The 26,526-nt window shown below is 42.4% G+C and overlaps 1 protein-coding gene across 2 annotated transcripts; it reads right to left on the reverse strand.

Annotated features, from left to right (window-relative positions):
• Positions 1–899: 899 nt before the first annotated feature.
• Positions 900–26,369, reverse strand: LOC113146026 (rho guanine nucleotide exchange factor 10-like protein). Of its 2 annotated transcripts, none has more exons than XM_026333226.1 (28): positions 25,843–26,369; positions 22,830–22,897; positions 21,131–21,325; positions 21,001–21,028; positions 19,809–19,882; positions 18,300–18,533; positions 18,049–18,182; positions 16,060–16,173; positions 15,677–15,785; positions 15,197–15,300; positions 14,618–14,695; positions 13,995–14,174; positions 13,588–13,704; positions 12,810–12,902; positions 11,739–11,909; positions 11,096–11,241; positions 10,701–10,867; positions 10,359–10,474; positions 10,007–10,134; positions 9,825–9,925; positions 9,363–9,484; positions 8,289–8,375; positions 7,929–8,125; positions 7,244–7,401; positions 6,946–7,088; positions 5,150–5,321; positions 4,280–4,396; positions 900–3,638 (listed from the first exon to the last, which is right to left on the reverse strand). In XM_026333226.1, the coding sequence occupies exons 2-28, from the start codon at positions 22,864–22,866 to the stop codon at positions 3,043–3,045; spliced, it is 3,918 nt and encodes a 1,305-aa protein (XP_026189011.1). In that variant the 5' UTR covers positions 22,867–22,897; positions 25,843–26,369; the 3' UTR covers positions 900–3,042. The 2 variants fall into 2 exon arrangements, with proteins under 2 accessions (XP_026189011.1, XP_026189010.1); XM_026333225.1 differs by lacking the exon at positions 25,843–26,369 and adding an exon at positions 23,032–23,163 and having other exon boundaries at positions 3,043–3,638.
• Between the last annotated feature and the right edge of the window lie 157 nt (positions 26,370–26,526).

Here is a 26,526-nt window from a genome sequence, read left to right on the forward strand (position 1 = left end):
TTCTCTCTCTCTGACTGCACAGCAGCAACTATAATCATCATGTAACTATATTCATAATGTATAAATGTGTTTTTTCCAGTTTCAGTCCAAAAACCTGTAACTCAAATGACATGTCTTAACAGTGCATGTTTTTTCAAAGAGCAGGCCCAGTTCCAGGGCCCTCGTATTGTATCTTGTTGACATGGCTTATTGGGACTCTTAGTACAAAGTAGCCATCCTTAATGTCATGTGCCTTTCCTGTTTTGACAAATCAAAATGCCAGTTGTGGACACAGTCTAAGTACATGCTGAGTTAAGATGAAACAGTAAGTATGTAGACCTCGATACATATTTATGACTCTAACGCAGTGTTCTCCTTTTCATATATCAGCCTGACACATTAAAGTCCCAGCTAAACAGAAGTTAAAGCATCTTTAGCTGTTTGTGAGTGAATTGGATTATGTGTGGGTGGGTTAGAATTACATGTGAAATTTGAATCAAATCCTCACAGATATGGAACAGATCAACTCTTTGGAGATGTAAATAAAGCCTTTGCAGAGTAGTATGATGGGATGTGACTTCACTCTGCTACCTACTACAACCACGAGCTAACATCCAGAGTGGTTTTTGAAACGATGGTCGATCTTTGAGCCAATTCTGAATCACATCTGAATTTACACATATGCTTTCAGTTAAGGATGTGTTACCACATATCATTTTGACATATATTTAGCATATAGGAAAAGAAAACCAAACAATGACCAGAGAGACAGAAGACTTCAGCTTAAATAATTATTTTTTCTAAAAGACAACATGAGAGTTTTATTTTAAAAAAGGTCAGGAGGTCACCAAAATCACCTTGGATATCCATGGCAACAATACTGCATTTTACCTGAGACCATCACGAGCAGAACTAAAATACTGTATATCCTATTCTTCACATTTTTCATCCAACAATCCTGCCAACAAACTTACAGAGTGATGTTTCACAGTGACATTACTCGTTTTAGTGGATCTGACAGATGGCTAAACTCTGCTGAGCTTCTAAAAATAACCGCATGTCTCTCAGAGATGATCAAGAAACGAGGCTGTCTCTGTTCTAATAAAAAAAAAAAAAAAAGTCCCAGCCTGCCCAACAGTTTGGTACAATCTGTGTGTCACAGAGTAACTATAGTCTTATTACTAAAATATTTTTTCAAACATACTTTCTGCAAAATATACCATTCATTATACTGCTGAAATTGATGCAGACATATAAATAACAAGGGGGCGTACATTTACATGTTTAATGAGCAACTGCAGAAATAACTGGATTTTTGGAGCACTGCAGTATTATATGTAAATGCCCTCAACTCTTCGTGATAAACTCTCCATACTTCATATATACATACATTATGTAGTAATCTCTGTTCAACCCTTGCCACTGATACTGGACATTAATATGCAAATGAAAAACCTTGAAATTAGCATCATATAAAATTAAGCATATTATGGCAGCTCTTGTTCTGCGTGGTTTAGACAAGGGAAAGCTCAGAGTTAATGTCACTGTAAGTACAGCTAAACAAGATTAATGCTTAATGAAACATCATGGACTAAAACGTATTAAATACTTGTTGACAGAGACAAAAAGACACTGAAGCCTTTCTTGTAAAAGTGTTTCATGTTCACAAAAGCTCAATTTGAACACAATATTACACCAATATAAATAAATTTCATAATATAAACACATTTGTGTACACACAGTATTCTACACATCAAATTTGCCATAATGTTACAAGAATGAAAATATCATTTCAAAAGTCATTATATACATTTTTTTTTTTTAGAAAACTTCATTTTATGACATTATTACATTTCTGATAACATTAAAACATTTTCCATAAAATATTTTATGGACAGTTTATTTTTGAGTCTCATGATGGTCGTAAAATGCTTTGCAGTACAGGGACACAACAGGAGCAGCAGCAAACGTTGCATCAGAAATAAAAGCCATATACCATTATGGCTTCACATTACAAAAAAAACCAAAAAAACATAAGCACAAGATCAAAAAACACATGTTAAGGTGCCTGGTTTAGTGGAAATGATGCACATTTCCCTGCACATCAACACTATAATGACTGTTAAACATACAACAGACTAAATGTGGACAATTCACATACAGAAAGTGAAATAAATCTATTTAACAAATAAGTTTGCATATATACCTTTTATTTTGATTGGCATAAGTAATCTTTGCAGGACATTACATTTTGTTCATGTAAACTTAAATAACATGTTGGTCTACAGTGACAATGACATGTCCTGAATTTACCAGTGACAGTGGTGATGCTGCAGCGTGCCACCATGTCGGCAGGAGCAGTCCCCACATCAAGAAAAAGGTTTTCAAAGCCTAAAGTTAGACTCCAACAATGTCAAAGGTTTTACTTTTACTTTTTGAGAAACGACAGCACCTTTGTTCAGTGTCTTTATTTACAGTCCAGGTTTTGGTCTCTGCACAGTCGTGATGGTGCCGCAGACCTCACTGTGACCACAACACTTCAGGAAACTCCTCAGAGGTCACACGTATCTGAGGACGATCTTCTCATATCTCTTTCAGAGAAAAGATTCTTTTTTCCCCAGCATGTCCTCTAAATGCATATTGCAGCTGGGGCAGGACTGACAAATACCTGACGTGTGAAAACAGGCACAAAGCTCTGAGAGTCTGGCAAAGTGCAATACGCAGCAACGCAAACTAGCCCCAGTGTAAAAATGTGATAGGGTTTAAGTCATGGTGCATGGTCACACGTGTGTCCAACATCACTGGAGGTAGTCGCTGACTGAAGCACCAGTAAGCTTCATAAGTAATGCTGTTGGTAACGTTAGCTTGCTAACATCACTGGCTCATGTCAACCAAACTGCTGAAATGAAACAGAGAAAACATCAGACTGTCAGAGGAGTCGGTTCTTGGCTTCAGGCTCGATGCTGAGTCTAGCTGAAATGTTTAGAAGTAAACTGGTATTGGAGACTACAGATGTGTCTAGAACCATGGAGGATCCGGCTGGTCAGGTGACATGCTGGTCTGTCACTGGCTTAGAGTGAGTGGGAGCTGCCACACCAGCAGTGTGTTTTCACTGGAGTCTGGGCAGGTTCCAGGGGCTGTCTGTCCCACCCTGCGGTATCCTCTGCCACCACAGAAAATGGCAGTGGAGGTGACTTTGCTGCGCCTGGCCTCCCCCTCCCTCCCCCACTCCACAGGCTGCCCCCTCACCCACACATCAGGGTCCTCATTCACTTCATAGATGGAGCCGTCCTCTGGGCTGTGCTCCGGTGAGTCCAGGGGGGACCTCGGGTTTCCCTGTTCAGGCTGCGCAGTCAGAAGCTTCCCCGGCAGCTGGCAAGTGGAGTGGAGACGGTACTGCAGCAGAAGACGCTTGGGTCGCTCCTCCCTGGGTGGACCCCCTTGTGAGTGCTGGGAATAACCAATCTTCTCCGCCCCTACTCCTTCATCTCCATCGACATTGCCTTTACCCTCTTCTCCCCATCCTTCTCCGTTGGTGCGCTCCTCACTGCCGTTGAGGATGGAATCCCGCCTGAGCAAGTCGGAGGCCAGTGTGCTGGAGGTGGCCACCATGAAGTCCACCGGGCCACAGAACGCATTTAAAGACGTCATGCCTTTACCTGGGGGGGGGGGCATTGTAAGGTGTATCCACATCATGTCACATGATAACACAGGAGTAACTGATATGTGTCAGGATCAACAGAATAAATAGTGCCGACTGTTAAACATATTCATCTTATTGTGAAAACAATACCAACAGCTGCCAGATCTAAAAAGTAAATTATTAAAAAGTAGCTCTAGTAGTACTTTGGATAGATTTACATGTTTATTAAAACAATATCTGCAAAGACAAAGAAGAAGTTAAAATGTGTGTAAATAAAAAAAAAGTAATAAAGTACACAGCGGCCGCAATAAAAACACAAAGATACATCATCAACAATTCAGGGAACTGAAAAACAGCTCAAAGGGAAATAAATAATTAACTTCCAACTTTAAAGGCCAGTGATGTTAGTTGTCACCAGTGGAAAAGGCAAAAGCTATTGCTCAGTACAGGCAGCTGGGATATGCATGGTGATGTGTAGTCATGCAAAAATGACGAGATTCATACAAATATACAATATTCCTAGGTCCTGTTTTGGGTCCTTCTCCTAAACCGACTGCTGGAGTTTAGTCATGTTTTAGTGACAGCTTGGAATATTGTGATTTGGAATAAAGAGCACATGAAGTGTACGTGTCTCGTGTCTCCAGTGTCAGGACTCACCTGTAATCTTGGGGATGCCCTCCAGGGTGGGAACAGGGAAGGAGATGATGATGCCCTGGCTGGTCCCCACCCACAACAGGCCCTGGCATATCAGCAAACTGGACACACAAACCTGACCTGGAATAAAAAGCAGTCTCTGGTCAGTCTCTGTTGACCATAGATGACTGTGTGCAGAAAACAGACAAAAAGAATACATTATTCTTGCTTGTGCACAAAAAATGGGCAGTGTAATGAGGAGAAGCCAATTTAACAGGGATTCAGAATAATTCATAGACATTTTTTTTTTTTTTTAATTTTTGCAGGCATTTCTGCCTTTATTGATAGGACAGTGGAGAGGGAGGGAGAGAGAGAGAGAGAGAGAGAGAGAGAGAGAGAGAGGGAAGACATGCTGGTTGCTTGTGACAGCCGGCTCGGGAGTCGAACCTACGTCCCTACGGGCACGCTACCGCTACGCCACCAGTGGCCCCCAATTCATAGACGTTTTAGTGATGCACTTTACCGACATGACTGCTAGTAAACAGTTAATGATGTACAAAGTGGAGAGAACAACCTGCAGCAGGTGAAATGTAACAAAGAACTGATTAGGAAATGGCTCTTTGATTAAAAACAATATAAGCCATGTGAAATCAAAGACGGAGCGGGTCATCTTCCTCATTCACTGACTAAATAAACTATTTCCTCCTTCATATTAGTACAACACTGTGCACTGTGCCGCTGAGCTCTGCATGGTGCTCAGAATGATAATGTTATACGCAGGTCTGAGCATGTAGCTGAATCACTTCACAGTCTGACGGCGACTGGACCAGAAAAGCTTCAGTTAAACATTCTGTCCGTCCCAACTCTGTGCGTTAACTCCCTGTTGGGACTTGCCTGGCGTCAGGTGGGTGGTGCGGGTGGAGATGTTGACTTCCTGGAGCGGTTCCAAAGTCTCTGTGTGGAACAGGTGGATGGAGGAGCCCTGGGTGAAGGCCATCCAAACCCCACCACCTGACCGAACCATGTGGCTCACACTGAAGCCTGGATCAGAGTGGGCTTCAAAACTCTAGGGGACAGAGAGGTCAAACAAAAAGAAAATATGTTTTTAGTCATTTCTGCTCATTTGTTAAAAACAAAACACTAATCTTTCATTTGTAAATGCATTCAGTGTCAGGGTTTCTAAAAAACTCTCAAAGGCAGAGAGCAGCGGAGAGCCAAGATGATGGAAACACAGGGACTTACTTACTTAAGAACCGGAGAGGTAACAGGAGAACAAAGAACACAATCACTGAGACAAACTATACAGAGGCCAGTGATGGTGAAAAACATTGAGGAACAGGGTGACCAAGGAAAGCAACCATACAAAACAGTCAGACGTGAGATGGCTGAAAAACCAAGCGAGACAAAGCAACCACGGGGGAACAAGATGCAGAGTCCAAAATAGATCCAAGAAGGCAGTGAAACTGAGTGCTATGATCACAGGCAGAGCCACAGGAACCGGCAGCTGGGGAGTGGCAAATGGCAGGTATATAAAGTCATGTGGTCCACCAGGTGTTTTTGTTCTTTTCTATTTAGGGGCATATTCATACTTCACCAGTTTTACAAAGCAGAGGTCAGCAGGGGTCTCTCTCTCACACACACACACACACACACACACACACACACACAGTGAACATTATAACAGGTTCCTCAGTTCCATTTTCCAGCCTTCCCCACAGAGACTGAGCTGCAGTAATTGGTGTGGGGATGGAAGGAGAGGAGCCACTCAGCCTCTGGCAGCCTGTTCACTCTGCACACACACTGATCTGTCAGTCAAGCTCACACACAAGTGATGCAACACACACACACACACACACACACACACACACACACACACACACACACACACAGAGCTCCCATGTACACCTGAAGCCCAACACAGATCTATCAGACCGACAACGCTGTGAGGAAGCCGACAGCCTGTGGCGAGGATGGACATCACTGTGACGCAGACTGTCCTTAACGTGACAATCACGGTGGTGACAAATGCACAGGAACAGGAAACTATACACTGAGCTGATTACTGCTGGGAGAAGGGTATGAAATATTTGACTTAACAAAATGATTTGAATTTATTTTAGTAAAACTCTTTTTTAGCTGCTGTTTGAAAACTAGGACAGCAGCTCTGTGCTGTGAGCCAGCAGCAATGACTTTCTGACAGATGGTGTAGATGTTAATTTAATCCCAAACCAATTTCTTCACTGCAATATTTGATTATATGCAAAACTCTGGTATGTTCTTCAAAGCCAACACCTAATAGTGCCCACATACAGTAAATCAATCTGAGTAATAAATCATTTTAGCCCCCTGGGAACGTAATCAGGTTGATGGCACCGTGATCGGCAGGTGTGCGTCGTGGTGTGGTTCCAGAAAAGAGATTACTTCATGTCTAAGTTTTTGTCCTGACATGCACTGTGACCTGTGGGACCTGAAATACACAGCACGGCTGCAGAGAACGTGTTTTCAGGCAAGGCTGTGCCGCTGTCAACCAACATCAACCAACACTTTTTCTCATCACTTGAACCTATCACGCACCGTCCAATCAGATCAGTTCTAGACACATCAGGGAGAAATAAAACAAACAAGATGTAACTGACCCCAGTTTGGAGCCACAGCAAAGTGTCTGAATTGTTTTGTACATGTGTCAGTACCTGCGTGTGGAGGCTGGATCCTTGGATGACAGAGACTTGGTTGGCACAGCTGGCCCATACAGTGTCTTCAAGTGTCAACAGACAGCGGACCGGCTCAGAGCCCAGAGGCACCATCTGGCACGAGTCCACGTCCCACAGTCTCTCTGAGAGGGAGAACAGGTCGTGTTTTAACACCGTTTCAGAGCTCGTTGCTTAGTAATTTTTAGTGCAGTGTAATATTGTGAAGGTGGAGCACAGTCTCTTCACTCTGGCACACACACCAAACCATCACGTCGGAGCGGTGGCTGAGAGCACTCACCTCCCGTCTTTCTCTGGTACACTGCTACTTTACCGTTGGCCAGTCCAGCAAAGAGGAAAGAGAGCGAGTGTCTGAGGCAGAGGACGGGGCAGGTGTCAGGGTTCATCATGGTCAGCAGGCACTGCACAGACGTGTCCACGCTGCTGTACACATGGATGCTGTGAAGACAAGGAGACACCGAAGAGTCAAACTGAATGTAAAATCAAACACAGACTGTTTGGGACATTTGTGTTTGCAGCACTGCTCCGAGGGGTGTATCACCTGGCTGTATCACGTGGTCCCCTTTACACACTCGGTTTTAAAATGGGTCTTAAATGATTGGATCACGGCTGAGATTCGTCACCCTTCACACCTGCACATACCATAATCTCCAGGTGTCTGTTGCCACACAAGCTCCAGTTCAGACTCAGACAGAGCAGTAAAATGTTTCGAGATCAGGCTGCAGCAGCTGCTGATGTTACCAGGACAGGGACATTTGTGACACTGTTACCTGAACAGGACTTACAGACAAATGAAGGCGAGGATGGTGGCGTGGGGGCATTTTGACACAACGCACCAGGTGGAACCAACGTTTAGTGTTTCTCAACAACACACATCAAACACACCTCCATGCTGAGCATCCAGAGGATTTACATGATGGGTTTACTGCAGGGCAATGAAACCCAGTGTGTGTCCACAAACTGACCTGCCGTCCTGCAGCCCGGCACAGATGATGTTCCCCATCTTAGCGGGACTCTTCTCGACCATGTTGGGGCACGGCTCCTTCACATACTCCACACAGAAAACAGGGAACTTCAGTGGGATGGTCTTGACGAGGCGAGGAGTCGCTCGGTTCAGAGAGAAGATCTCCACTTGGCCATGGCTGGAAGTTCCACCTGCAACCTGACAAGACACACACAAAATGAGCTGGGAGACTTCACCAAATCCAGAGAGGATAATTGTGTGAAAACATAAAAACACATAAAGAAAACACAAGCAGGTCTGTACTCCAGCTGACAAGGAATCTGAAGGAATAAATGTGAAGTAGCTACTGAAGAACACTGACCCAGAGGTAACCCTGTGGTAATGATGTACTGGCGGTGCAGAACCCGAGCAGGCTGGACTGAAAAGGGCTGTGAAGAGCTGCCTGGAGCTACACCAACACAGAGAGAGAGACGTTTCATTTAGTTGGCACGAAAAACAAACAACCAGGAGAGGAAAGGCATTTTATCACACATTAACATTCACTGTGACCACAAAATACAAAATTACAGTTTACAAAGAGAAAAGACAAATTGCAGTGATACAATGACGCTGACGATATCTATGAGGGATGGAAAATCACATTTAATTAGAAATGAATACACACTGAAATTAAAAATATGCCTTAATTAATAAATGACAACTGAATAATATAACAGCTGAATAAATACACATTTAAATAATACAAATATCTACAAATATTCCAATTTATAAATAACATATAAAATAAATCATTAATAATAAATCAAATAATTTACACACAGTAATAAAAACACTAGTAGATAAAATACATAATACTGTGATTAATTATTCATGCATCCTCTCTGAAGCCTGCAGGTTTGAACCTTCTCACCAACATATTATTTATTTATTTCTTGATTCATTAATGTTTGGTATTTCTTCTAGTCCTAGTATTTATTAATTACAAATCAATTTATTTCTACATTCATCTTAGCACTTACTTATACATGTATTTATTTGCTTATGTGTTGTTTTCTGATCAATAACTCATTAGAAGACGAATGAAAACATGGACACACGACATCTCACAGCTCTGTCCAAACACACTGGTCCTGCAGATTCTTAAGGAAAAAAACAAAGATTTGGGATTTGGGAGGTTTGTGATAGTCAGAATTTCATCATCTTCTAATGCTTTTTCATGGTGTGTTTTACTAAAATATTATTTTTATGTTGAAATGCTGCAGCCTCCTCCCCCTTCAGCCTGACTAATATTATTTTCTTTCCATGCGTCTGGCTAAGAGAGTGATGCACAACCACAATATATGATAAAATATGTCAAAAACTAAACCCACAGGAACACACAAATAAAAACAGGGCCTTATAAGGTTTATATAGAATAACCAGCGGCTGCTCTCACCTTCAGTGTGTGTGCTCCGGGAGAGAACACCGGCAGTTTGCAGGTTAACAGTGGACACGTAAGTCGAGTTTTTGTTTTCCCGTCTTCTTCAGCACATTCCCACCCCGGAGCGTTTTCCTGTCCTGAGCAGACACACACACACACAGTTAGAAGTGTGAAACGTGCACTCGACCCTGACAGAACTAGTGTCTTATCTATGTCTTTAGAATAATTGTCTTTGGGTGTCACCATAGTTTCATCCCTGCACAAACAAAATACAACCATCATCTAATCATCAACTAACAGCACTGTATATTTTGGCAATCATCAAAAATCAACTTTATTGATTCCCGGGGGTGAAATTCCCAAACTACCCAGCAGTATGGAAAGTACTTCAAATTAGAAGTATATAAGGTAGTGGACGTGGATTAGTGGATGGAAACCTGATTTGGATGGAAATCTGCTACACAGGACTGAACTTACTCAGAGCGATCTTGGCGAGGTGAAGCCGGTTCACCCAGGAGATCTTGCTGATGGGGCTGGGGGTGTTGAAGACCACCATGATGCTCACTGGATGACCAGACCTAATTGGAAAGATAGAGCAGACATGAAACCACATACAACCTGCCTAAAGCCCGACTTCGGTTCCCTGCTCTGACACTCACTTGTCCGGTTTGCCTGGGATAGACAGACGCAGGCGACACTTGTTGGCGTTCTGGATCTCCTCCTCCTTCAGACGGATAAGTCTCTGTAGAGCCAGACACCAGTCCTGAGACACTGTGGTGTTCAGATTCTGAGACACAAGAGAAGACAAACAACAAAATGAAAGCGCAAACTTTATTTCTTCCAAAAGAATGAAATAAATGAAAGAACCTACACATATATTACTTCAACAACAGAAGATTCAAAATGAAGCAGGAAAAAATAGAAAATGGGAAAGAAATAACATGCAAACATGCAAACAAGCAGGAGGGTAAAGGTATAAAACAACTGCAGACACGCTGTATGTACAGTCACCTGGTAGACCCCGTGCAGTGTGCCCACCAGCAGCGACACCTCCTCCACCACAGCCAGGTCATGCTGCAGCTCCTCCAGCTCCTGGTACAGTTTGGGAGGACCGAGGACCATTTTACCTGGAGTACAGGTATATATTATACATTTACAATTGACATGTTCATCACAAATGCAAAAAAGCTAAATTTTAAAAAGTGAGCTGAGATTAAGCCTCAGGGCAGCAGCATAATGTAATGGTGATTGACAACAGTACCATTTTCTTTTTAGTTAGGGTTAGGGTCTGGGCTTATGGGTTAGGGCTTAGGGTTAGCTGTTCAAAGGCCAGATGTTGAGCTGTGGACGTACCTCTGGTGCTGGAGGTGGAGCTGTGGCGTCTGGTTATGCTGCCACAGCCGATTCTCTGCATGCTGTCCTGTCCCACCTCCATCACGTGAGTGTGCAGCAGCGGCACGCACCACTTCACCGTGTACTTGGGACCAACAGGGACCAGGCTGCTGATGTCAGGAGGACTCCTTGGGGACAAACGCAACACATGACATGTTTACCACACGGCAGGAGGTCTGTGCCAAAATGCAGCTGTAAGCCCAGCACAACAGAAGAGCTGAAACTGTGCAGTGCCAGCAGTTTCCCCTTGCTTTCAGTCTTTGTGCTAAGCTACACTAACCCCGTGAGTCAAAAAGCACACAACACCCACACATAGACACACAGTGGACTCCCGTCAGGGCGTGGCCAGTACTCACTTCAGGTTGACGTTGACACAGATCAGGGTGTCGTTGAGGAGAAACACCTTTCGCTCCTTCGACTTGAGCACTTGACTTTTATCACCATAGACAGTCTCCATCAGCAGTTCACAGTGAATCAGCTGCCTCTGGTCCGAGTTCAGCAGCTGGAAACAAAACAGCAGTTTCACCACTATAGCACATCCATTCCTGCATTCCTCATTCAGAATCTGCAAATTAGAAAATGAGCTCCTACAAATGGTGAATGGCAGAGTCAACTACAATTAATAGTTCAAATTCTACTGACAAAATAAAGTTACCACGATGATCAGATCAGTGAATGACTATAGCTGCACCATTTTCCACTGTTTTTATTCCACTATGTTGAATTTCACAGATTACTGGCCACACAGGTGTGGAGTCTTGAGTCCTGAGGATTTTCACAACTTCTGCTCTGGCACCATCTTCAGGCCAAAATAGTTCAACTGATCACATGACCTCAAAATGTACATTTCCACAAAGAATGAGTCTGTTTAATTTCAGATACACCATGTACTTTCTTCTAACACCAAGAGGAAAGAGGGGAGTGGTATGTATGGCTTTGTGATTTATGGATGAAAATACAACTGTTCATGCATGTGTATTATAATGCATATATGTGCACCTTGTTGAAGCTGCGATCCCCCATGCTGTGTGCTAACTGCTGGATCTCAGCCTCCTGATCGGCCAGCCGCTTCTGTTCGTTCAGTTTCTCAGCCAGGGTCTCCAGCTCCGTGAGCGCCAGCTGCAGGGGCAGCCGGTCCGAATGGGACTCTGGGGTGTTCTTCAGCATGTCCTGATGCATCGCAACAACAACACCACAACAAAAAAACATAAAGTCACCTGAAGGTTGACAGGGAACATGAGGATAGAATGTCCAGAGTACGAGAGAAATATTAGTAAAATAAAATAAAAAAACATTTCATATAGTCATCAGTAAAAAGGCTAAAGAGTGATGGTAGTTTGTAAATGTATTTTTGTAAATTAGAGACAAAAAATGTTTTCCACAAATAGTAGGTAGAATTTAGAATACATACAAAAAAGTGAAAGCATATGATAAAATCTCAGTTTACTCCACTGATTTCACTGGTTCCTTATTTTGAATTCACATATTTCATCTGGTTGTTGCTGAATCGGTAAAGATCTGCAGCTCCTAAATCTCCCAAACAGTTGCATCACACATTTCCTATTTTTATCCCTCTGACTTGCTTATGGATGATGAGGATCAGAAAATGGCCGTATATGGTGATACCTGCTTGCCTTTGTTGTGTATTAGTAGGTTTCAGGACCCACAGTGCACTGCAGCAGAGGTAGGAACAACTGCCTTTCACATCCTCTTATTAAGTTTCAAAGCAACAATTCAAGACTTGAAAATGAAACCAAAAAGTCCAGTGGAGGCAGTGAGTTTCAGTGCCAGTGTACCAGACTGGACATGGCATACGACCCCTTTCTTTACTTTTCCTGTGTGAAAATGCTGATAAAGTCAGCACTGTTTTAATTCTTCACAATTTGATGACTATCATCAAATGCATTATGTTTGGCTTTTTCTAATAAATGATGATGAGGAAATCCAGTCAAATGATAATAATAATAACAACAATAATAATAATGGACTGCATTCAGCTGACGATACGACTGAATGCAATAAAACCAGAGCGAGATGTGCTGCTCTGTGGTCAGTGTGGCCGTCACTCACCTGCAGCAGCAGAATGAACTGCGGAAAACGCTGGATGGGTTTGACCATGAGACCGTACAGAGTGATTCTGTCTGGACTGGACGCCTGCTTCTTCTGAAAGTCACATGGACAGTAGATAGAAAAAAAAAAAAAAACTTTTGTCACAGCTTTTGTTGATGGTTTCCCATAATATTCTGCATAAACGTCATATTTCATATTCAGTCTGCGCAGCATCTCTGCATCTCCACATTGAACCAAATACTAAAGTTCAAATGCAGCTGTCAGCTAACAGCACTGTATATTTTGCCAAAGGTTTGTCATTATTGTTTGTCAATAGTTGATAAAAAACTGTAACTCAAGACCTGACATTCGTTTGCAGTTCAGCATAAAAGAGCTGTGGAATCTGTAACAACTCCCATTAGGTCACATAATTAAAGTTAAATACACAATAACCCAAGTTAATTACAAGTTAATTACTTGATTACTTTATCCATTATTATTAATTTATATAATTTAAATAATATTAAATTTAATAACTTTAAATGACAATAACTGCTGTAACAATTGAATTTCCCCTTGGGGATTAATAAGGTACTTCTTCTTCTTCTTAATTTATTTTTATTAGTTTTGTTTTTATTTCTGTCACACAGACTGTTACGTGTCTCATATGTTGGTCAAAATGCAACTGAAACTCTTCCTGTGCAGACGGGTTTTACAGTATCTGTTTGTCAGGGACATACAGGGGAGCAAACCCTGGACTACAGGGTTTAAAATGTTAAAAGAAACAAAGTGCAAGCACCTTAAGAAACTCCAGGAATGCAGGTTTAGACATGCAGGCCTTCTTGATCAGTGCCATCGCATTGGTGAAGTTGTTGATGTAGTCACTGTAGACATTCAGCACCATCAGTTTGGAAAACTGTGGAAGCAAGAGTATGCCAACAAACTGAATGCCTTCACCTGGTTGTTGTAAAAAGGTCACTGTCCCAGCTTTTATTTTGAAAATACAATGAAGGGTCCACCAGGATGACCCTTCACTTTCAGGCTGAACCAATCAGGCAACACTTGGATCTCAGTTTGAATCATCCCTCACACATACATCAAATTCTGTAAAATCTCAAATCTAATTTCACTGCTCAGAGCAAAGGAAAGTCATAAAGACAGAAATGAAAAGAAAGAAAGACAAAAAAAAAGGTGTATGATACTGACCGAGGCCACAAACAGGTCTCCGATCCTCTCACTGTGATCCCACTCGGCCACACGGGACGCCAGGGCAATCTGGAACATGGAGTGGCACTGATAGATCTCCTGCAGGCGGTAAAAGATCTGATGCACCTTCTTGATATTGAGCATCCAGTTCGGTGACTCCAGCAAAGGCTTCTGGTACTCCTGCCAGACAAAGAAGGTTCAGCCCGGCACTCAGGTGATCAGGGGGGTCACAGTTGTCACAGTGAAACCCAGTGTTTTTTCAGCACAGTGCTCCGGGTAAATGCATGCTACAAATCTAACTGGCTTCTATCACTCACTATGAACAACATTAAGAAACATCTACCATGCTAATGTTTGGGATCTTTTCAGAAACCTGTATGACCTGACCGTTGTTGGACCCAAAAAACACACTAAACATAAAATCAGATTTAGAAAATTATGTTTTTTTTACTATAAAAAACTCAAAGATGCTCAATTCAGTATCTTAAAGGATGAAAATTTGAACACAGGCTGAAAAATCTCAACATATAATGGTAAAACTTTATGTGCTCTGCTTATACTTGGTCTGTCCACATGAAATAAACGCTAGCAAAGTGTTACAGGGTAGGACAGCTGGCACTCACCTGGAGGATTCTCTTAAGGGAGTTCAGGTAGCTGCTCTCACTCTGCACAATGGAGCTGAGGATGAGACGTCTGACAACCTGAGGAGGCAGAGGGAAGATCAGGTTTGCATCCATCACCTGCAATAACTGTTTAAGGACCACACCACAGACTGCAAAATCTCAAATACAAGGTGGTATTAACGTCCCCCCCCAAAAAAAAGAATCATTTCTATCATGTCATATCTTCATATCTAAAAGTTAAAGTGACTACAGGAAATCAGTGTTCCTCCTTTAATATGCAAAAGCTTTCAGAAAGGAGTTCCACATGGATTACCTATAGTGAAAGTAAGTTTCCACAATCTGTCGTTCTTGAGTTATGGCATTCATAGAAATGTGTCTACAGAGCGACATATGGTCAACAGGAAACGCCTGCTAAAAACGCCAGACTGCAAAGGGAGAATTTGTGGTATTTTTACTGCCTGTCTACTTTAAATAAATGTATAATAGCTATAATCTTCCCTTTGTTGTGGCTACTTTGAAGAGCAGTACCTGGTCAGTGTGACACACCTGGCCAACACAAGCGTGAGGTCACATACACACCTGCTGACTGCTGAGCCCCTCGGGCATGGGGCAGAGTTGGGGTGGAGGATGCTTTAACTCGCACACAGAGACATTCATGTAACCTGTATCATCCTTTCCGTCACCTGCAAATCAAACACAACAACTTCATTCACACAGAAAGACACAAACAAGCAAATCTGTTCCGTAGCTTCATTACAGACACCAGATAAACCACAGCTTTAACTCAGTAACTTATTTTGGAGTTCTGCCATGTTCTGCCATCGTAAGCATTTATCATATTTACACTCTCTCACTTTGTTTTCTGATAAGAATGTGAATGGAAACAGTTTCAGCTGCAGTACCTCTCAGGTTTTCACCCTGATACAGTGATGGGGGTTGGCAATTATTGGAGATTTTGTTCTAAATGTGTGAGCAGTCTATGATGTTTGCACAAGGAGAAATTCTAATATGAGCTACTGAGTCCACAGACTGAGCATGTTAGGTGTGAGCGTGCTGGACCTGTGGAATCTTTCCTCTGCAGAAATGACACTTTGCGAATCATGGCTAACTTGGTCTTTTCTAAACTGTCCTTGGTGCCGTTCCTCGCTGCTTTCACCAACTGCTGCACCTGAGAAAGACCAGAAGTACAGAAGGACAGTATGACCAAGGTTAGTGTAGACATCAACATCTAAAACAAAGCAAAACAAATTCTTTTTTTTTTTTTCCTGTTTATTGCTATTACGAAAACTAAAACCAGCTGTTATATGTGTCACGTTAGTCTGCTGGTGGATGGCGGGATCTCCTGTGAGATCATTAGATCATTTAGGGTCATCAGATCCCTCAGACACTGACTGGTATCCATTAGACACAGGAGGAGGGTGGCAGAGCGATTGGTGTCCTACCTTAGCATCGCAGCTCTGTCTGATGTGAGCAACATGAGGTGTACTGAGGCGCACCGCCAGCTCCCGCTTGGTGACCGCACAGCGCTCCTTCAGCCTCAGCACATCTGCAGACAGCTGGCAGTGCATGAGCAGAAACACAGAGTGGAAGATCAACTCATACGCTGAGGCCAAGAGGTCAGTGAAATTTCACGATGTTTGACAGGTAAGAAATGAGCAGCAACTGAAATCCAGCAGGAACACAAGTCACAAATCCTGCCATGTTACCACACAGAGAGTGGCTGTTTGTTTAGCTACATTATGATGATGCAATTGGCAAAATCCTCATTCATTATTTTTCGCCATTTAGGGATTCTGCTACATGATGTCAGAGGGAGATATTAAACATTTTTATATTTTTTTTCCAAACGTTCCAGGCGTGTTTGTGCACAGGACCTTAAACTCTGACATGAGACATGTTTGGTGGGGAGGGGGTTTCTGAAGCTGTCCAACCATTTGACAGGTACTCTGGCACCATCACTATTACCTGTGACAATACACTGTGCGAGGCTGATGCTGCATGCGAGCCCATGATATGTGGCTAAAATGAAATGTTTATTGTATAAACAATAAACACCACCATGCCCAAAACTGAAGTCTGATCCCACCATGCATACATGAACTATATCTCGCACTGCAAATCGGGTAAATACATTCAAAATCTGTCCAACCTGCTCAAAACAGAGAGAAGTAAAGTCACTAAAGCCTGCTGGGAACTGATATACCAACGTCCAAAAAGCAGCATCTCATCTTTTAACTATGGTACTGGCACACCACAGTCTCACGGTCAGACTTCTCTAAACACATTAACTGGAAGTTCAGTGTTGTCTGAAGGACTCACAGCCACTCATGAGCTTTTCTGACGCTGCAGAAACAAAATACGAGTGAAATAAGAAAAATCAAAATCAAAGAATCTTAGTGTCAGTGGCTCAAAACTTTACTCCAGATTCCAACTGCAATTCAAGAGTAATGTGATTCAACAGCCAGCTCCAGTTGAATAAGACACATACCTGCAGTGAATCTCCTTCAAACCCCTCGGACAAACAGCCAGCTCACTCAGACACGTCGTCCTGCATTCACACAAGCCGACACACTGATAATCCTCGTTGTTGTTAACGTCTCTATACCAATTTCAGAGTAGTAGCTGAGGGGACAGTCTGACGGTGGGAGTCACACATGGTGACAGAAGTGCTGACGGAGCCTGCCACAAATACTTCACTTCCTCTTTTCACTAGACACAGTTTCACTCACACTGTACATTAACTGCTTTATAAACCAGCTGCGGTTCTGCACCCATCAAGGCTATTTTTGGGTTGGAACAACATAGACCTTTTCAGGACAGCACCCACAGATGTGTGAGGCTGTTTTTTGTCACAAAATTCAGTAAATACATAAGTAAAGGTAAAATTGCAGCTTGGTCCAGCTGGACCAAGAACTATATATATATATATATATATATATATATATATATAAAACAAGCTATATATATATAAAACAAGCAATATATATATATGTATTTATGTATGTATATTGTATGTTCTATATGTTTTACTACATTGTGCATTATAATTAAAGCTAAAGAAACAGAACTACACTAACTAAAAACTTCAAAATTAAAAAACAGTGGAAATTAATCACAGCAAAACTAAAAATATTTAATCAAAGCAAAACTGATGAGAAAAAGTGGAACTGAAATCACTGAGTAGACATGCACGCATGTCCCATAATTTCCAGTGTCCAGGCACCGAAGCAAAACAAACCTTTTCAACGTCATTTCACAACATTAAATCTTCGACATGACTGTAACTGCTGCTAAATAAAACACACGAGCGAAAAGGAAACAGTACTTTTTATGCACCAGGGATTTCCTGCAAATCTCGGACCAGCTCTTGCTCAGAGAATTCTTAGTCTCAAGGCTACTGACACACAAAAGAAAATCTCTACAGGTGTTACCTTGCTGCTGCCGTGGGCAGGAGGAACAGCCTCACTGTCTGACAGCTCATCGTAACTCTCGAACTCACTGGAGCTCCAGCCGTTGGAGCCGTGGTGATCGGGTCTCTGGATGTCCTCGTAGATGTCATCCACATCTACAGAACAAAACAGTCTATAAACACTCATGGTGCATGGTGGTTTCAAGCGTGCAGGACACTCCAGTGTAAACTTCTCTACCATGTCAAAAGTAATAAAGCTGATGGGAAGCGAACCTTCCACTGGGTGCGGCAGGTTCTCGGCGGGCACATCATCGTAGGTGACCTCTGGGTCTCTGAGCACACCGTCTGAGCTGCAGGGCTCTGCACCCTGATCGGTCACTCTGTCTGCAGCAGCTGCATGATGCTGAGTCTGCTGTGGACTAGCTGAAGAGGACACCGTGTCTTCAGCAGCGTCCTGTTGTGGACTGCACCCGTTCAGACCACAGTCTTCCATTAAAGAAGACTTTCCTACAAACAGTGAAACCATTGAACCTCAGGGTTAAAGCACTTTACATGATGCTGACTGCTGTCTAAACCATGACTGTGGTGTTTTAGATTTAGTTTCCCCTGGCTATCACTCAAAAGAAAACTTTGTGAAACTGCATGGCGGACAAAGAATTCTGTCAGAAGGGTTTATGTCTAATTATTTATGCTCTAGAAATGCTTTTATTTTTAAAAATCTGTGGAAATTCATTATTGATTTTCTCATGGAGGCTTATTGGATGGTTGATAACGGGTGTCTTAGGGTCCTAAGAGTGTGAATCTTAAATAAATAAATCACATCAAATAGACTGAAGTGTAAAAAACTAAAGGACTAGGTATAAAACACTAGGTCAGAGTGAGCGGCCCCCTCTGGGTTTTGTTTGGAGCCCCAGTGAGAGTGATCAATACAGATTCAGCTTCCTATCTTTCATGGGTAACCCTCTTCTCACAGATCTGTCGGAATATATTTTACGACAGAATATTAGGAGCTCTGTGTGTTTCCAAAGATGTGTTTTCAACAACAAATTAAGCGGAAGCATTGAGATGTGCTTGTTTTTAGAGAGTCCCAGTCGACATGCTGTTTTTTTCTCTTTTTCCCAGCCGAGCACTATAGTAGTTCAGTGCAGTTCAGTTCCGTGATTTCTGCAAAGACTTGGAGACTGATTTATTCTCTAATGAAATGTTCACTGGCTTCAGGGGAGATTACTAATTGGAATCCATGACACAGTGAAGAACAGGTTCAACGTTACTGTTACCTGTCGGGACTGGTTTTTTAACACAACTTCACTAGTTCTGATAGGTGCTGCGTGTGTGACGGAATGACTGGATCCACTGAGAGAAGTCCGTGAATGGGCTGTGGTTTGTGTGTGGGTAGTGTAGACATGGACACAGGGAATGTAACGCTACAGGGAGATGGACAGATACTGGAGCTACTGGTAATAGTGGGCAAGAGGGATAATGCCTACTGTAGAATACTTGGAACTCTGGCTCTCTACTCCAACTCAACTTTTGCGGTTTTCAACTAAAAAAGGTATCCCCTCAGTGAAACTGCATGTTAGCATCAAAGCTACCACTACAGGCAGGTTGTGTACCTTTGTTTAATCTCAGTGTGAGCTCTGAAACCACACTGAGCCACTCCCTGGCTCGATGTGATGCCTTGGCTGCCCGAACAAAAGCAAGCACAAACACCATTACGCTGGCTCTGGGGAGGATGTGGACACAGACTGTCAGGTGGCCCAGCTTCTGGTCCTCATGTCTTACCTTCATAAATACTGCCCCCTTTCCAGGAACTCCCTGACTCCGCCGCCACTCCCAGATCAGAGGAGGTGGAACGTCTGCAAAAAGCATTTCAATCCAAAGGTCATTCACAGAACTTTTCACTTTTATCACTTTAAAATGTCAGGAGATTCAGACGGTTTAACCCGTTAGACCCTGGACAGACAGATTTTAGGGAATTTCTTTTCTTACTGTGCATATGACGATAAATGCTTTGAATCATGAATCAAACATTCACATTCACACTTACTGACAATTTAGAGTCACCAACCAACCTGTTTGTACTGTGGGAGGAGAAAACCCAGAGACACGGGGACAACATGCAGACTCTGCCCTGAATCAAAATCAGCCTAATAATAATAATAATAATGAGTCAGAGTCTGCTGACTCATTATTATTATTATAATCACAGATACAGCCTGGTCCCAGTACCAAGAACACCAGGGTGGAACGGGTTAAAATAAAAAATTTTAAAAAAAACGAAGATCTGTGTGGGCTTCTTCGGTTTGGGGATGAAATTTCTTCCTGAACACTGATGATCAACATGAACCTTGACCATGAAGATTTAAAGCTCTTGAAAACAAAAGCTAGTAAGTGGACCTTGAATAAAACTGTCAAACTGCTATTTCCAAGAATCCCGAATGAGCTTTCAGTTTTCTAAAAATGAAACAAGCACCCAGTGGAAATCCCACAGTAAAAACAGACAAACAGGAACCTTTGCCATCCACACCTCACCCGTGATGAGCAAATAACACATTTTATGTGCATTTTATGTGGAGTCTTGTCACGTTAACCTGTGTGTAAATACACAATATGTTTATTGCATTGTAAAGCACTGCAGCTCTTCCTGGTGATGGTGTTGGTCAATCTGCCGCTTAAAACTTAAAGGAACTGTGAATCTCACTGCTCCATTCAGACATTTTTCACTTGTACTGATTCTGCCACAGATTTTCCAATAAGGACAGTTTGCGCTTTGTGATTTTGTTCACGGCTGGATTTAGTACATGTTGACCAACTATGTTGATTCTGGGTTTCCATTAGTACTTAAAATAGTAAACTGCAAAGTGCAAAATGTATAAAATTTGCAATCTATGCATTAGACACAACACTGATTTTAAATGACATCCCATAGTTTATAATAGGGATAGTTTCTAGCCCATAATTTATCACGTCTTACCCTTCTGGTGACTCCCTGACTTCCATTTCTGGAAAAATAAAAGAAGAACAGCATCACTGGCAATCTAAAAGTGCACGAGCGGTCACTGTAAAGCAGTATGTCCATAGCTGCTGTTTGAGTGTGCACTCACCTGAGCAGCACGGAACCTTATGCCCTGTGCTGATTGGTCCATTCGTCGTTGTCTCTTGGCCACTAAGGTTTGACTGTGCTGTGTGTGTGTCTGACACAGAACTCGTCTCCGGGGCTCCCATGTCATCGCTGTCATCAAATTCAAACCTCTCCCCTTGCTCATCTTCATCCTCATCATCCTCTATAGATACAGATTCTGAGGAAAGAAGTGGGTGCTTTATATCCTACTGCCTTCAAAAGACAAGATGTCAGGTTGATTTTTTTGTTTTGAGCCTTTTTTAAACATTTTATAGCTAATCTTATTTACTTCCTGCAGTCTGAACAAAAACAAAAAGGATTTACTGCTGTGTTTAAGTGCAAAAAAAAAGTGTGTAGTTCACTGTGACATCTGAGAAGCAGAAACAAACATGTGCAGCTGAAAACTCCCCCAGGTCTGAGTAAATGTGATGGGAATGTCTAACATCCTGTGTTCTAAACCTCTGACATGTCAAGCTACATTTTTGCTAATTCTCTAAATCTGTAGTGTTACACAAGTGAACAACAAAGGTGGGTTTGTTTTTAGTTTATGGATCTAAAGTCCCATTCGCATTTGGATTCATCCCTGTATTTCTGAGTTGAACTGTGAAGTCTTTCAGCAGAGTACCCATCTCATCACACAACAGGCTGAACAGATTGTTGAGCTGTGCTCAGCTGAGCATTATGGGAAACAGCAGATTAGTCCTACAACCAAGGAGCGCCACCGTTACATGAGATTACACTCTAAACATATGGCTTTTAAGCACTAACCTCCTACCATGTCACTCCTCATTTGCATCACATTTTGGTGACTTGAACTCTGGGTTTTTTTTTTTTTAATCCTTAAAATATTCACCTTCAAAAAGAAAACAACAAAAAAAAAAAATTTTTCAACAATATTTCTGTAGATAATACTGGCTCTGTCTTTGTTAGTTAAATTTATGTTCACTTGAATGCAGGCTTTTAACTTTGTTTTTGATCATTTTAAATGTTTATTGTTAGTCAATGACATTAACACCCCATACGTGAAGTCTCCCTTTAGCATCACCCTGAAAACTCACAAACCTTCCTGAAGGCCTCAGCAGAACTGATCTGAAAAAGTCTTCACTGAAAAAGTGATCTGTTAAACATCAACATAATCTTAGTCGCTTCCTCAACTCGTCTTTGTCCTGCTCTGTGAACTTCACTCTTCAGCTGCTGCAGCTGAGCAGGTAGAGCTGTGCGTGCATGCGGCTGCATACGTTTGCTCGTTCTTACACAGTAACTAGGCCAGTGGGTCGTTTGTCCATGACAGAAGGGGATTAATGCGTCAGTCTGCACCTGCAGGTGACCCCCGGAGCCTGGCTGCATAGGTCAACAATAGATATCTAAAAACCTTAACCACATTGCTGGTAAAAATAATTCCAGATTTAATATGGAGTTGTTTCCCAGAGGACACTTTTTTGCTTCCTGTGTTACTAGAACTGATCAACAGCAGGTTGTCAGGATCTCAAGCAGACCTGTTGCTAATTAACCCAAGATAAAATCCACATCAGTCATAATTTTAAGTCTCAGTAAAGGATATTATACAGGACAGGACCAATATGAAACATCAGAATGTCAAGATGAAAACTAATAAAAAACTAAAACAAATAAAATTCTGTTGAACGATATTAAACATTAATCTGACCGCCTGAATGACTCACCCAAAGCGCGATAGAGAAGTGGATGTGGAGACGTCATTCTGGATCCTTCTCGGTGGTCACATCAACTCCTGGGAACGAACAAACAACCTCATTAAAGAAAGAGACATGATGAACTGCTGACACTTCGAACTCTTTAGCCTTACACGGATAGTTATTCAAACATAAAGATACAACAGTGTCTCCAGCTGCTCGAAAATCAAACCTGTTTCCATAGATGTGTTATTCATTTTGGGCTGTCAAGACCTGTACCGCAAAATATAAGAACCATCCTTGTTTGCACACGTCAGTTCACGTGAGTCAGCACTGGAATTGTGCACTAAAGAACATACTACAGTGTCCAACCTGCCAACAATGCACAGGGTGTGTACTTTAAACACTGTGTGTGACCTCCTCGAACCAAACCTCCGAGCACATGTGATCTGGAAGGGAAATGAACACGTGATGGTAAAATGTTGATTTAAAGGGCAACTCTGCCTACCGTCAACATCAAAGTGTGTTTCCAGGTGTAGTGAAGTACACAACATATGTGAAAAATGTGAGGGAGCACCATCCTGCTGCAGGCCAAAGGCTCTCCAACAAATGATGTCCAAAAACCACTGAATAAATAAAAAAAATGATACTGTGAACCACAAATCGGGTGATACACCCCCTGAAGAAGTGTTTCTATTACTTTATCCCCCACATTTCTATGAATGGGGCTTGGCTGAATTGGTCCAGTATTGTACAGGAGAACAGCAGCACAACCTGCAGCCTCCAAAATGATCATCATGATTTATCACTTCATGAAGGAGGATTCACTGCAGGACTTGGTGTTCCTAATAAACTGACAACTGAGTGTATGTATGGTGGCACACAGGTATGCTGATGAGCTTTAGGAAAACAGTATTTATCCACGTAGACAACCTGCTGTAGCAGTTTTGGGGTTTTTTTTGTTTTTTTTTTGCTGCGTTGTGCCAGAGGCGACGTGAGAGCGTTACATTCCTTCAAAGCAAATCCAGACACGTTCTTTCCCAGACTCTGTTACTCAGTCAGACGACAAGTCATTTAAATCGCGGGGACCACATCATCTGTTCAGACCTAATGTGTGTCAACAAAGGCCAGGACCTGTTCCTACCACCACAAAAATAACACTGACCCTTCAGTCCTTGATGTCAAGTTATTAACATCTGAATGTAAATATTCAGATAAAGACAGAGAAGTGGAATTAAGACATAACACATAAATAATTCAGCAGGCATTATGGGAAAAAGGCCTTCTTTCTGAAGAGGATGCCGTGGGCCTGGCAGCTGAATAGACAATAGTCAGAGAGAGAGGGAGCTGTGCTGTGACCTGCGAGGAGAAAACAGCCTCTGGATTGTCCAGGCTGAGGGACCGACTGACTCCCACTGCGATGACGGCATACAGCCAAACATGGAAACAAGATGAAGGCACATTCCTGCATAATGGACTGAACTGTGATAAACTGGTATATGACGAGTCTGTAGCCCAGTGAAAGCCACTGTCATTTGTTTAGTCCATCAGTCCAGTCAGGGCAACACAGCACACGTGTGCCCAGAGAGAGCCTGGGACACTTTGATGTTTTGTGTGGTACCAACTGCACTTTCAATGGCTTCTGATTGGATTAACATCAAATTTAAATTCAACAACATCCGCGACGATCCTGTGACTTTTCATCCAACGCCGTCCATGGGTCTAAATGTTAGCTTCTCCAGGACTTCATGACAAAACAAATGCATCCCATCATCCTCAGCTGTCCTTTGCGTTTAATGCTTATTATTTTAATGCTTAAGACTTTTGGTGGTTACCGTGGTAACACTCACTAAACATCATCATGTGACCACTGTTATTGTGAGCTTGGTTTTGACCCCTTTCCCAAGCTGCCCCCTACATTTACTAGTTTACCTCCATGGGCCACCAAGGTTTGTTTGATTTATCATTCACTGGACTGAACAGTTTATCATTCAGACAGTTAGACAAGTCTTGAAGCTCTTTACTTCATGCTTCTGCAAATATCACCCGGTTATTAACGTTTAGAGAAACCAGAGGTGACCTGTGTGATCTGAAAGGATGCTGGGACATGAGGGGCACTGACTGGAACTGGTTAAGCCCCAAACTACTTCTGCTGCCAGGATAAAATGTCTATTCTGAATTTTACTTCTGTTCCACAATGAGACAACAAACTGTAACTGTACTAATAATTATCTCATACATTTTCTCAAAATCTAACAACACAGAACATGAGACTGTAAACAACACTGAAAACTAAGGAGGGATTTAAAAGCTTCTTTACTCTTGGTCCAAACTAATGACACAAATCTCAATGCTGACCCCCTTAAACAAAGGACTACTCCAACAGTCTCCTGTGAATATACACTGAATTATAATGAGGACTGCATCTTCTATGGCTCACTGAGTCTGTAGTTACTGTTAAACTGCAAACAAACACTGTTCTAAAGTGCTGTTTTAGTGCCGTTCTCCCAGCAGCAGATCCTGTGGATATGGCCCCTGGCAGGGCAACTGCAGTTTCACAATTGTTTTTCTTGGAGAAGACATCTGCTCCGAACACACCTCAACATAAACCTGCAGTCTGCGGTTCTCCTCCCTGACAGGTCACATGCATTTCAGACACTTACAGCAGATCCTTTTCCACAGACTGTCATCTACAGCTTCTTACTCTTCTCTTCATGCGTCTGATTTTTTTTGCCAGACTTCTATGTATAGTCATCCTATTGATTATATGTTTATATTTTTCACAAACACTGCATATGCAGAACATGCAGTTAGATTAGTATCAAGTGCAGAAATGTGGAAACGATTTGTTGTTCACATTTTGAATAAAACCTCCTGGAAACAAAATACAGGTACTGGGTATTGGGTCCAGTGTAGTGAGGCTTTGTGCTGGTATTCTGTATATAGAACTCACTCACCCTTCACATTTGGATTCTCTTTTTTTTTTATATATAGTTCGACTCCTGCACTATTAGTCCTCAAAGAATCCTCCGGTGCTGCTCACCTGCAGTCTGAAGGTCATCACCGGGCTGATCGGTACCCTCAGCTCAGAATCCAGGCGGATTTCTACCAGTCTGGACCCAACGTTAGAGAGAGGTGGAAGCTGCAACTGGTCTCGGTGCGGTCCACCGGCTCCCTCACACTCCTACTCCAAAAACATGGCTTTGGTTGAACGCAGGCTTCCAAGAAACTCTTCTTCCCAGGGTTTTCCTGTTGTGTTTCCCTCTCTCCCCCTCCTCTTCCTCTCTCTCAGTCCCGCTCTCCGGCTGCAGACGGAACTCTTCTTGGACTGCGGAGGTTTGGCTCCCCCTCCTGCGCAGAAGCGTCGCTGAGCGCACCGCCACTTTATAACGCAGTGTGCGCGTAAGTCACCACCGGTAAAAGGAAGGAGCGGTCTGTCCTGACTTCTGAAGTAATCCGGGTTATTCCTGTGCATTCAGCGTTCACAGATACTAATACTAGAGCCGTAGATGCGCACTATAGTGTGTCCTTATTTACTTCCCTCATCGGCTGGAGAATCACACTCAGTGGGTTGTAATCGGATTATATCTATCTAACACCACATTAGTTTAAAATGCCAGTTTAAAAAAAAAGAGGATTGGTGCGGTTTGTTTCACTGCAGAAGAATCAACGCCAGACGCCGTCGTTTCCTTCCTGTTCCTGGTGCAGTGCAACAGAGTTAATTTAT

The sequence above is a fragment of the Mastacembelus armatus genome, chromosome 7, assembly GCF_900324485.2.
Source record: "Mastacembelus armatus chromosome 7, fMasArm1.2, whole genome shotgun sequence".
In the NCBI taxonomy this organism is placed as follows: Eukaryota; Metazoa; Chordata; class Actinopteri; order Synbranchiformes; family Mastacembelidae; genus Mastacembelus; species Mastacembelus armatus.